Source organism: Leucoraja erinacea, chromosome 11 (assembly GCF_028641065.1).
Source record: "Leucoraja erinacea ecotype New England chromosome 11, Leri_hhj_1, whole genome shotgun sequence".
Lineage (NCBI taxonomy): Eukaryota > Metazoa > Chordata > Chondrichthyes > Rajiformes > Rajidae > Leucoraja > Leucoraja erinaceus.
The window spans coordinates 30,167,690-30,181,121 of record NC_073387.1 but is presented as its reverse complement, the minus strand read 5'-3'; the positions used below and the strand labels follow the sequence as shown (position 1 = coordinate 30,181,121).

Genomic DNA, 13,432 nt, shown 5'->3' with positions numbered 1-13,432 from the left:
ATCTGTGCACTCTTAACAACAAAGCTGTGTAATCATGCATTTACAGGGGACCAGCCCTACAATTTGATCGCAGAACCAATAATTCAGCTCCATTTGTAACTTCTATAAAATGTACCCTGTTGACCTTAATCTGGATGAAATGATACTTATGATTTCCCGTAACAAAAGGACTACAGTATTCACTATAATCTTGGTAATCCAGTGATTCAACAAATTCTTGGACGCACTAGCACTAAAATGTATCTAACCTAGTCACAGTGGAATACTTTTTTTAAATTCAAATAATCCAGAGTTTGATGAAAATGATCTCTTCATCATTAAGAATATAACATAAAATGGCACAAATTATAAATTGGCCATGAATCAAATACACATTGAAAAAAATGTGAAAAGACCCAGACAATTTAAGATTTTACTCTCCCATATCCTATTTCACATCAGAAGTTCTGGTGTTCAGAGAAATCAAGACCTGTGTCTGAAAATAAATTAACTTCTCAAATTATGTGATTAACAAAATATGGAATGCTACAAAACAAAATGCACACAATGAATGTCACATATTTAGGCTGTCCACAAGTTTTATGTTACTGGCCATAACCATTCTTATGTTTCAGCCCGAGTTGCTATTACCAACCTGTGGTTATTTTGTACGATAAAGCCGCCAAATATGCAAGCCACAAGACAAGAAATAGCTGTGCTCTTTTACGGGTTAGTATTGAACTAGACCCAATCCCTTCATTAATTATTAGGAAAGCTATTTTAAATAACTGCGCTTATTTTTAAGTCATTATCTTTCCAAGTCAATACTGAAATATTGAACATTTCAAATATTGACTTCAAATTCCAGTCACCTGAAATCAGACACCCAACATAAAAGAGCAAAATATTGAATCCTACATTTCACTTAATGTTCCACCAGAGCACACATTACCTTTTTAAATTTTTTATAAATGGAAAATATTTTCTGAAATTCAAACCAAAACCTGCCAAAACAAAAAAGGTACAACAGCCAAAACATGGTCATTCACACCTTCTTCAGATGGTTATTTTCTGAAGAAATCAGATAGTATTGTTTAATGTGACGAATAAAACTGATTGTATTGAACGTGTAGAATTCTCAGAAAATATGTGAACATACATTTCATTACCTTTGGAAGGGGGTGGGTAGGGGGAGGGAACTGTTCTGTCTAGGGAGGTTTTCAAGATTAATCTTCAAAATTATCCTGCAAAACAAACCAAAACAAAGAATCGCATTTAAAAAAAATAACTCAAAACTTTTTAAATCTATTCCAATATATAACTGCGCTTTACACAAATCACATCAAGATAGCTTTTACTGGCGAATGGAAAATGTGTGACCATGAAAGCAAATAGTTCTAATTGGTCAAAAAATGAAACAACATAGTCCATTTTCATTCATTTTTAATGTAAGCATTCTTGTAAATGCCTGGAGCACAAACCCTACCAATATAAACCTTGGAAGCTTTGAAGGTAATTGGCATGCCCCATCCTGAAGAAGATTCAAGTTACCATAGATAAGAAATCAAACTTGAAATGCTTTTGTTAACTTGTCCTCATGTCAGAATTCTAAATTGACAAAAATTGTGTTAAGTCAGAGAGCTAATTCAAATGCCATTATTGGAGCTGGAAGTAAATGAGTGCGCAAATAAAAATGACAAGGGTGTATAATAGTCTTATCTCCAATATCTCATAGTGGCTTCGAGTTCTGTTTTGTGGAATAGTGGAACATTATAATCATAGTGTACAATTGTATGCCCAACTGCTGCAAGACTGATTTATGGATGTGAGCCATCAGTTCTTGTCTATGGAGCCGATTGTGGACTTTATTTTGGAATATTATACACATATCAATGTAAACAAAAGCATGCATAGTTGTGCAATCTCATAACTGGCTGGCATTGGGAGGGATAGTGTAATTTAAAAACTTAAATTTCCAGGCATAATCATTCTGAACAAGTGCGTACCAACATAAGCTCGGTCACAGAATAGCTGTATTTTCACTACAGTGTAGAATGAGAAATTAGAGAAACATCTCGCAATGCTCCTTCACAACCAGAAATCAGGATTACAGTGATGAGTTGTCTCAAAATATGCAATGATAGTCCCCCCCTTTGATTAACCTCTAAAAACCAAGACATTTCTGAATAGGACCAAATAGGCAGAAAGTGTGTCACTTGAAATAATAGAACATCTTCTACTTTATCCACAATGGAAGATTTTTGTGAAAATGCGAAACACAGGAAAAACTCCCTATATAATGCTGGGCGACCATGCAGCCGAGGACCCAACTACTTTTCAACATTTAATGAACTAAAATACAAGTGATGTTAGAAACTCAGCTGCATCAATCCTTCAAAGATAGTATCTTTAAATACAGACAGTCAAAAGCAACTTTCACCTGAACGTCTTATACAGGGTCAACCCTTTTGGATTTATATTGCAGATATTAAATGACTGAAAATTAGTGTCTAAAAATTGGTACCTCAAAACAAGCACGAAATGTTTTAAAGATGACAAAAAAACCACAGATGTTTTTATTTACAGCATTGTTTGAACCCATTAATAAAAGTCTCGTTGTGTTTGGTATAATAGAACACAATCAAAGGATTACATGCACAATATGCTCTTAGAAACAGGAACTACCTTTTGGGCAGTTGGGTATTACTCTTCTTTTTTTTTTGTTTATAATCTTCAGTACAGGTCCTCCTTCAATGGAAGCCAGAATTCTTCCAGAGCTTTTTCTTCATTTACTCTAATAGTCTAAATTTCTCTTCAAAATTTCAGGCATTGAAAATTGTCTCAGCATCTGTTCTTACAGAATCTCCAAATTGAGATCCATCAAATTACACTTTCTTCATTGCTCAGTTCTTATTTCATAAAAAGCATTCAGCAATGTTAATGTAAACTATAAACAACATGTCTTGATTAATCCTAGATAAGCAACTTTGTCCCATAGTCAAAATATATTCTCGACTGATTGTGCAGTTACAGTTGTAGGTAGAAAATGTTCAGTCATGCTGGTGCTAGAGCATTTGAAGTGTTACCTGTAAGACAAAACAGAAATCAAAGCTAAACGTGCAGACAGATTTTAAGTGAACTATATTTTAACAAACTCATGTAGAAGATAGTACAATTTCTTACATTCAGATTAATCAAGATGAGCATAGCAAATGTAACCACAGATCACCTGTAAGCAACAGGCTATATACACACAGCAAGGCATACATCTCCAACTAGAGGCAGACGAGGGAAAATAGTAAACAACTAAATAAAAAGCCTTGTTCTGGATGAACGTAGCATTTATAAGATGGTGAATAAAAGGCAAATAAATAAATGAATATAACCTAACAGGCATATATAGGGTGGACAGTCAGAATCTTTCACCCCAGGGTGGAAATGTCAAAGACTAGAGGGTGGTGGTTGAGGCATACAATAGTGGCATTTAAGAGTCTTTCTTCTTCTTCTTCTTCTTCTTGCGTATGGCGTGCACAGCATAAAGTTGTTGGACAACTTGTTCTATTTGATCTTATTTGATTGTGCACACCGGGTTGATTGCATTTGTCGAAACAGGGCGGACCAAGTGAAGGTTGCAATCTCCCAACCCGAAGAGGCTTTCGGATAGGCACATGGATATGCAGATAATGGTGGATATAGATCACACGACAGAGTAGATTAATTTAACGGCGTTATTTTTAGCAGAAACATTGTGGGACAACAGAGCTGTTCCTGTACTGCATCGTTCTATGTTTACAATGTCATAAGGAATGACAAATACATGTTGTGGCATGGTGGAAATGGTTTTAACAAAGGATTATATACCTACATCCAACCAAACTTGTTGGACAAAAAAAGGAATCACGTTTACTGGATGAAGTAGATTAAACAGAGAGAAATCGATGAACCTACCCCTGGTTTGGTATCAATTAACAATAACACAGGGTTAATAAACCATTCCTTCTTTCCAGAGACGCTGCCTGTCCCGCTGAGTTACTCCAGCATTTTGTGTCTACCACCGGGTTAATAAAGATGTTCAAAGATAAATGTTTAGTGGATAGATGTTCCATTGGGACATGCTCTTCTACTGTCTGCAATTGAATGCATTACACCATAATTTGTACCCGACTGAATTTAGTTGATGGAACACTGGGAACATGAAGTGGACACAAGTTAAATGGCCTCCACTAATGCAATACAGAAAACAGAATAATTTATGTAATCAAGCCAGACCACATGATGTCAGAATTACTTGTCCCCTTGTTTTGGATGAACTCAAATAGAAAAAAACTGCTCATTGTATTCAAATATTAAGTGCACTTCTTAAATGGATTTTAATGATTTTACAGTGTAAAAGTGAGGCATTATGAAATCAAAGCAATAAATGAATGCAGAAATAGAAAAGTAAAAAGATGTTACAAGACCTCAGGGTGTACCTGAAGCTGGAGCAGATAGCTCCTGTTTTTCAGGTTCCTGTGGTGGATTTGGTACAGCTTCCTCATTCATTTCTGTGGCCATAAATTCATGAACTGCCTTCTCTATCTGCGGTTTGAATATGTGATACAGCTTCGGATCCACGACCTGAGAAATAATTCTGTCCACACCAGATTCCAACATTCCTGATCTGGGAGATGCAAACATAATAATTTAGTATATTTATCAAATAAACTTTGTTCATTACTTTTTCATTTGCAATAGGGATAATATTTCCATGTCTCAAATGACAATGCCCAACATTTCTATTTCACTCAAAATACAGAACTGAGACCATTGTTACTAGAACTTCGTGTAACTCCAAAGGGTTTCTACAGCTATATTAATAGCAAAAGGATAACGAGGGATAAAATTGGTCCATTGGAGAGACAGAGTGGGAAGCTATCTCCAGAGCCAAAAGAGATGGGGGAGATATTGAACAATTTATTTTCTTCGGTATTCACCAAGGAGAAGGATATTGAATTATGTGAGGTAAGGGAAACTAGTAGAGTAGCTATGGATACTATGAGTTTCAAAGTAAAAGAAGTACTGACACTTTTGAAAAATATAAAAGTGGATAAGTCTCCAGGTCCTGACAGGATATTCCCTAGGACATTGAGGGAAGTTAGTGTAGAAATAGCCAGGGCTATGACAGAAATATTTCAAATGTCATTAGAAACGGGAATAGTCCCCGAGGATTAGCGTACTGCGCATGTTGTTCCATTGTTTAAAAAGGTAAGAGTAAACCTAGCAATTATAGACCTGTTAGTTTGACTTCAGTGGTGGGCAAATTAATGGAAAAAGATACTTAGAGATAATATATATAAGCATCTGGATAAACAGGGTCTGATTAGGAACAGTCAACATGGAGTTGTGCCTGGAAGGTCATGTTTGACTAATCTTCTTGAATTTTTTGAAGAGGTTACTAGGGAAATTGACGAGGGTAAAGCAGTGGACGTTGTCTATATGGACTTTAGTAAGGCCTTTGACAAGGTTCCTCATGGAAGGTTGGTTAAGAAGGTTAAACTGTTGGGTATAAATGCCAGAATAGCAAGATGGATTCAACAGTGGCTGAATGGGAGAAGCCAGAGGGTAATGGTGGATGGCTGTTTGTCGGGTTGGAGGCAGGTGACTAGTGGGGTGCCTCAGGGATCTGTGTTGGGTCCTTTGTTGTTTGTCATTTACATCAATGATCTGGATGAAGGGGTGGTAAATTGGATTAGTAAGTATGTAGATGATACCAAGATAGGGGGTGTTGGGGATAATGAAGAGGATTTCCAAAGTCTAGAGTGATTTAGGCCATTTGGAAAAATGGGCTGAAAGATGGCAGATGGAGTTTAATGCTGATAAATGTGAGGTGCTACACCTTGGCAGGACAAATCAAAATAGGACGTACACGGTAAATGGTAGGGAATTGAAGAATACAGTTGAACAGAGGGATCTGGGAATAACCGTGCATAGTTCCTTGAAGGTGGAATCTCATATAGATAGGGTGGTAAAGAAAGCTTTTGGTATGCTCGCCTTTATAAATCAGAGCATTGAGTATAGAAGCTGGGATGTAATGTTAAAATTGTACAAGGCATTGGTGAGACCAAATCTGGAGTATGGTGTACAATTTTGGTCGCCCAATTATAGGAAGGATGTCAACAAAATAGAGAGAGTACAGAGGAGATTTACTAGAATGTTGCCTGGGTTTCAACAACTAAGTTACAGAGATAGGTTGAATAAGTTAGGTCTTTATTCTCTGGAGCGCAGAAGGTTAAGGGGGGACTTGATAGAGGTCTTTAAAATGATGAGAGGGATAGACAGAGTTGATGTGGACAAGCTTTTCCCTTTGAGAATAGGGAAGATTCAAACAAGAGGACATGATTTCAGAATTAAGGGACAGAAGTTTAGGGGTAACATGAGGGGGAACTTCTTTACTCAGACAGTGGTAGCTGTGTGGAATGAGCTTCCAGTGGAAGTGGTGTCGGCAGGTTCATTGGTATAATTTAAAAATAAATTGGATAGGCATATGGATGAGAAGGGAATGGAGGGTTATGGTATGAGTGCAGGCAGGTGGGACTAAGGGAAAAAAGTTGTTCGGCACGGACTTGTAGGGCCGAGATGGCCTGCTTCCGTGCTGTAATTGTTATATGGTTATATGGTTAACTGTGAATAGCTTGGCAAAAATGAACCCACAGTAAAAGCGTATTGGAAACTAAGAGCAATCACCTGTCTAACTATTGAGCAGAAGTTTACTACTGGAGATCCACTGTACCAAAAGCTGTTATATAAAATAGAAATGAATGTAATAAAGTGAATTTTGTGAATAAAGTTTTCAGTTTTTGCAGAAAGGTTTAGGGTACGAGTTCGTAAATGGAATTGTCCAGTTTAAATTTATACTCTGAAACCCGATGAAAAATAAACAGTTTCTCTTTCATCATGAAAGGGGAGAAAATTTGACGTTAGTCAAAAGTACGTGGAATGTGAAATATTTCCATACACAACCTGTTAACCAGACAAAGTTAACTAAAGGTATAAGATTCTATAGAAAGAAAACAGACATAGAAATTAGGTGCAGGATTAGGCCATTCGGCCCTTCGAGCCTGCACCGCCATTCAATATGATCATGGCTGATCATCCAACTCAGTATCCTGTACCTGCCTTCTCTCCATACCCCTGATCCCTTTAGCCACAAGGGCCACATCTAACTCCCTCTTAAATATAGCCAATGAACTGGCCTCAACTACCTTCTGTGGCAGAGAATTCCAGAGATTCACCACTCTGTGTGTGAAAAATGTTTTTCTCATCTCGGTCCTAAAAGATTTCCCCCTTATCCTTAAACTGTGACCCCTTGTTCTGGACTTCCCCAACATCGGGAACAATCTTCCTGCATCTAGCCTGTCAAACCCCTTAAGAATTTTGTAAGTTTCTATAAGATCCCCCCTCAATCCTCTAAATTCTAGTGAGTACAAGCCGAGTCTATCCAGTCTTTCTTCATATGAAAGTCCTGACATCCCAGGAATCAGTATGGTGAACCTTCTCTGTACTCCCTCTATGGCAAGAATGTCTTTCCTTAGATTAGGAGACCAAAACTGTATGCAATACTCCAGGTGTGGTCTCACCAAGACCCTGTACAACTGCAGTAGAACCTCCCTGCTCCTATACTCAAATCCTTTTGCTATGAATGCTAACATACCATTCACTTTCTGCTGCACCTGCATGCCTACTTTCAATGACTGGTGTACCATGACACCCAGATCTCGTTGCATCTCCCCTTTTCCTAATCGGCCACCATTCAGATAATAGTCTACTTCCCTGTTTTTGCCACCAAAGTGGATAACCTCACATTTATCCACATTTATACTGCATCTGCCATGCATTTGCCCAGTCACCCAGCCTATCCAAGTCACCTTGCAGCCTCCTAGCTGCAACATACATTTAATTCAGTCAAAACATTTTTGTTAAAGGTCTAATAGTTTTTACGTGTCTATGTTCTCCACTCCTTTCGTCAAGTTGACTTTTCTTCAGGTAATTAGCAAGCTCAAAAAGATGTAGAGGCAGCATAACAGTTTAAGTAGCAACACGAAAAGAAAGTGGGGAAATTAAAAAATAAAATGCCAGTGTGATGTGTGATATTGGAGCAAATAAAAAAAATCCAATGTTACAAAAAACAAAAAAAGAAAATGTTGGAGGAACAAGGAGCATTTCGGATGACCAGTTCTTCATGCTTAAGATTACTTTTGAATGGGCAAGAAATATGTTTTGTAAAAAAAACCACGATATTTTGCATGTTAATATTGAAAATTAAATTATTTGAATTTAGCAAAATTTACACCAATCTATTTTTCCCATTACCCCAGAAAATGGTTTATTGCTATTTAACCATAGATACGATAAGAAAATTGGTCTGCCAACAGTCACAAAACATAAGGTACACAAAAAACTTGAAATTAAAAGTGAAAACAAAAATAAATAGACAAGCAACTGCTGGCTGGCTGCCGTGTGCACAGTGCCTTCACCAGAACAAATGAGCAAACACAGACTTTTCTAAATTAGTGCCCCCCCCCCCTCCTCCTCCACACCGGGTCCCCCTTTGTACTCCCATTGTCCCTCACTGCAGTCTCCCCACGCCATGTCCTCCATTGTTCTTTGTGGAGGTTCCCCGACGCTGAGTCCTCCATTGTTCTTCACGACACTCCCCCGTGAAGAACAATGGTGGCCTTCTTGGTATCTTTGATTAGACATAATTGTAAGTTTGCTAATGAGCCAGAGTAAAAGCATAACTTGTAATATAAGTAATATTTTATGATTGCAAGATTGGTCAAAACGTTTTACTTAAGAAATGAACATTTCTATGGAGTTTAATTAATGTACTCACTTACAGACCCTTTGTCGAAGTTCATTACGCAGCTGATTTTTGTTAAGAGTTGGATTCCACTCATGATTAGCCAAGTGGTTGGACACAAAATTATCAACTCTCTGTCTGAGATTCTGATAGGCTGGCTACACAAAAGAAAATGGATGAAATCAAGCCAACAATTACTCACATTTACCTTTCATGCACAAACATGTTTCCCCTTTACATGCCTCATCCCAGGTGACAAAAGAAAACCAATCTAAATCCTCTCCACGCTTCCTGGCATAGTTAGTAGATTCTCCAACCTTGTGGGTTTTCACAGGGTGCTGGGCACTTTGTGTCCTCCCACCTTTTAAAGATGTCCAGGTTAATAGACCAATTGGCCACTGTAAACTGCCTCAAGTGGGTAATTCGGTAAAATAACCTGGAGGGAACTGTACGGAAAGCTGGGAAAATAGAAATTGTGCTAGTGTAGGATTTATGCGAGTTAGCTTGGTTTGCACATTCGACCCGATTCTCTGCTCCATCGCTCTGTCATAGGCTATCCTACAGATGATTAGACGGGGAAAGGGAAAAAAAAACAGGATAAAAACCAATAATGACTTATTCCAGATCAGAAGTTAAGTTTCCTGTTATACATCATGTTGATATTCACAAGCACATGAACAAATATGTGTTTTCACATTTCAGTTTCATCGGAATGAATATTTTGCATGGGCATCTTTACTATATGCAAGTTACTTATCAAAGATATTTTTCCATAACATTCAAGCATTTCACAAGGTCTAATGAAGTTCTCTATTTTCAAAAGGATTTAATTTGCTTCCGTGACATTTTACATGGCTTCCCCAAACAAAGAGCATATTTTTATCTTTGTTAATAGTGTATAAAAAAAGTATCTTTAAGAACAACTGAGGAAAGCACAGGAATTATCCAGCAAGATTTGGAATTCTATTCCAAGAAAAGAATATATGAACTGACTTAGAGGACATTTTGTACTCTGTAGATATGCTTCTAGTTTGTTTTTTCACTCAATCATTTTTCCAAAAAAAAAATCAAACTTGATCTAAAAAAAAGTAGCTCAGCTCCAGGCAGCATCTCTGGAGAACATGGGTTGGTGACATTTCGGGTCAGGAACCTTTTACAGACTGATGATGGTGAGGGAAGATGGAGGGTGATGGAAGGTAGAAAGCTACGATGGGGGCAGAACAGAGCATGGCAAATTAAGGGGGAGGGGAGCAGTAGGCAATGGGCAAATAAAATAACTGGCAAATGGTTGGACAAAGGCCAGAGACAAACACTCCCCAAGTAGAATAAGAGGAGCTGTTTATCCAGTTTGTGTGCGTCCTTCCTCACTCTCGCAATGGAGGTTGTCCAAGGCAGAAAGGTCAGTACGGAAATGGGAAGAGGAGTTAAAATGGTTAACAAAATGGAGAGCCTGCAGGCCTTGATGGACTGAGCATAAGTGTTTAGCGAAACAGTCACCTAGTCGGTCCCTCTGATGTAAAGGCGGCTACATCAGGAACAGCAAATGCAGTACATGAGGTGCACGTGAACCTCCGTCTCACCTGGAAGGACTGCAGGGGCCCCTGGATGGAGGTGAGAGAGGATGCATATGGACAGATGTTACTTCTGAGGTTGCAGGGCAATGTATCTGGGGTAGGGGTGGTTTGGTGCAGGGTAAGGGATGAGTGAACCTTGCAGAGGGAGTAGTCTTTGCAGAAGGCAGAAAGAGGTGGAGATGGGAAAAATTTGCCTGGTGGTGGGACCACGTTGAAGGTGGCAGAAATACAGGAGAATAATGTATTGGATGTGGAAGCTGGTAGGATGAAAGGTTAAGGACCAGGAGAACACTATTCTTGTTTCGTTTAGGGCAAGCAGAGCATAACCATGGGACAGAGGAGACACAGATGAAGGATCCATCTTACAATAGCATGGGGGGGGGGGGGATGAATCATGTTCGCTAAAGAAAGAGGGCCTCTCGGATGTCGTAGAATGGAAAGCCTCATCTTGGGACCAGAAACGGCGGAGTTGGAGAAAATGAGAGTAGAGGAACACGTCTTTGCAAGAGGCATAGTGGGAAAAGGTGTAGACCAAACAACTGTGTAGTAGAAGGTACACAGAAATGCTGGTGAAACTCAGCGGGTGCAGCAGCATCTATGGAGCGTTAAGGAAGGGGAGAAGACAGCAAGGGCTAGCAAAACTGGGAGAATTCAACGTTCATGCCATCCGGACGCAAGCAACCCAGGCGGAATATGAAGTGCTGTTCCTCAATTTCCGGTGTTGCTCACTCTGGCAATGGAGGAGACCCAACCCCAGGACAGAGAGGTCGGATTGGGAATGGGAGGGGGAGTTGAAGTGCTGAGCCACCGGGAGTTCAGGTAGGTTATTGCGGACTGAGTGGAGGTGTTCGGCGAAACGATCGCCCAACCTCCGCTTAGTCTCCCCGATGTAAATCAGCTGACATCTAGAGAAGCGGATGCAGTAGATGAGGTTGGAGGAGATGCAGGTGAACCTTTGTCGCACCTGGAACGACTGCTTGGGTCATGGAATGGAGTCGAGGGGGGAGGTGAAGGGACAGGTGTTGCATTTCTTGCGGTTGCAACGGAAAGTGCCCGGGGAGGGGGTGGTACGGGAGGGAAGGGAAGAATTGACAAGGGAGTTGCGGAGGGAGCGGTCTTTGTGGAAGGCAGACATAGGGGGAGATGGGAAGATGTGGCGAGTGGTGGGGTCACGTTGGAGGTGGCGGAGGATTATTTGTTGTATTTGCCGGCTGGTGGGGTGAAAGGTGAGGACTAGGGGGACTCTGCCCTTGTTGCGAGTGCGGGGATGGGGAGAGAGAGGAGTGTTGCGGGGTATGGATGAGACCCTGGTGCGAGCCACATCTATGGTGGCGGAGGGGAATCCCCGTTCCCTGAAGAACGAGGACATTTCCGATGCCCTGGTGTGGAACGTCTCATCCTGGGAGCAGATGCGGCGTACGCGGAGGAATTGGGAGTAGGGGATGGAGTCTTTACAGGGGGCATGGTGGGAAGACGTGTAGTCCAGATACCCATGTGAGTCAGTTGGTTTGTAGTGTATGTCGGTCAGAAGTCTGTCCCCTGCGATGGAGATGGTGAGGTCAAGGAATAGTAGGGAAGTGTCGGAAATGGTCCAGGTGTATTGGAGTGCTGGATGGAAGTTGGTGGTGAAGTCAGTCAGTTGTGTGTGGGTGCAGGAGGTGGCCCCAAAGCAGTCGTCAATGTAACAGAGGTAAAGGTCGGGGATGGGGCCCTGGTACGTATTGAACAAGGATTGTTCAACGTACCCGACAAAGAGGCAGGTGTAGCTGTGTAGTAGACGTCAGTCGATCGTCTCCTCCTTTGTCAGAATCAGGCCACATACAATCTGGAGGAAAGGCATCTCGTGTTCTACTTGGGTAGCTAGCCACCTAATGGAACATTGTATTCTTCAATTTTAGGTAATTAACTTACAAACACCCTTCCCCCCCTGAGAAAACATTTAACTGTCATCCCTTACAAGCAAACCGAGGGGGTGAAAAGGGAATAGGAAACGAGGGATGCTACAAGATCTGATGGCAGCAGAGGCGGGTGTGGGGCAGACAGGGCGCAGAGAGCGCTGGTGTAGTTACCGGGCCGCGGTATGTGGAGGTTCGGAAGGTCTGGGAGCGGTCCAAGGCCTGGCGCAGAGGCCGAGGCCCGTTAACCATCCCTGCGCCGGGTGCGGGCACGCCGAGCGGCCCGATGGGGAACAACGTGGGCCCGGGCGGGGCAGTCACCCCTCACCTTCGTGTCGACATCGGCGAGGCAGTCTCTGCGGAACTCGTCGAACAGACCGCGGTTCTTCAGATGATCCACGATCTTGGCGATGACGTTGGGGTCTTCAGGCGGCAGGTTTTTGGCCATGGCTGGGGTGAGGGGGGGGTGGGGGAGGGGGGCGGATGGAAACCCGGGTTTAATGACAATGGCGGCGGTAACGGGGAGGGAGGAGTGAGTGTGAACCGTGAACCCTGCGCCGATTCGCCCGCCGTCCGTCAACTACTTCCGCCGGGTAGCGGGAAACACGCGGTGCCGTCTGGGAAGTGTAGTTTAATTTGGCTGACGTACGTTGAGATACTACAATACCCAGATGACACCGCGTCCCACAGCGCCTGCGCTCAGGTTGGAACCCAGAGGGAACATTTCATTCCATCTCACACCATGGGACTAGTTGACTCTCAAGCAAAGCAAAGCAAAGCCATTGAACAGGGAATAGTCTTGCAATATCCGTTTATTTTAAGTGAAAGCATGGATGAAGGTTAACAGTTTCGGCTTAACCGTTCAGAAACATAACTTTCCAGAGATTAAACATTTCAAACGCATACTCACCTTATTTAAGAGTCAAGAGAGTCAATTTAATTGTCATTTGGACCCCTGGAGGTCCAAACGAAATGCCGTTTCTGCAGCCATACATTACATTACACACAAATAGACCCCAGACACAACATAATTACATTTAACATAAACATCCATCACATAGCTGTGATGGAAGGCCAAATAAACTTCTCTCTCCACTGCACTCTCCCCCCCCCCCCCGATGTCAGAGTCAAAGTCATAGCCCCCG

General features: G+C 41.4%; 1 protein-coding gene across 1 annotated transcript; it reads right to left on the bottom strand.

Moving 5' to 3' along the window:
• Positions 1-2,534: 2,534 nt before the first annotated feature.
• On the bottom strand, positions 2,535-12,794 carry LOC129701637 (biorientation of chromosomes in cell division protein 1-like). The gene is made up of 4 exons (XM_055642960.1): positions 12,616-12,794; positions 8,852-8,976; positions 4,452-4,639; positions 2,535-3,065 (listed from the first exon to the last, which is right to left on the bottom strand). The coding sequence occupies exons 1-4, from the start codon at positions 12,733-12,735 to the stop codon at positions 3,034-3,036; spliced, it is 465 nt and encodes a 154-aa protein (XP_055498935.1). The 5' UTR covers positions 12,736-12,794; the 3' UTR covers positions 2,535-3,033.
• Positions 12,795-13,432: the final 638 nt, after the last annotated feature.

Coding starts and splice junctions, on each gene's coding strand:
- LOC129701637 (XM_055642960.1), bottom strand. CDS start 12,735: ATGGCCAAAAACCTGCCGCCTGAAGACCCCAACGTCATCGCCAAGATC. Junction 4,640..8,851: donor CTTCGACAAAGGGTCTGTAA/GTGAGTACATTA, acceptor TGCATCTCCCAG/ATCAGGAATGTTGGAATCTG. Junction 3,066..4,451: donor GCTATCTGCTCCAGCTTCAG/GTACACCCTGAG, acceptor TTTGTCTTACAG/GTAACACTTCAAATGCTCTA.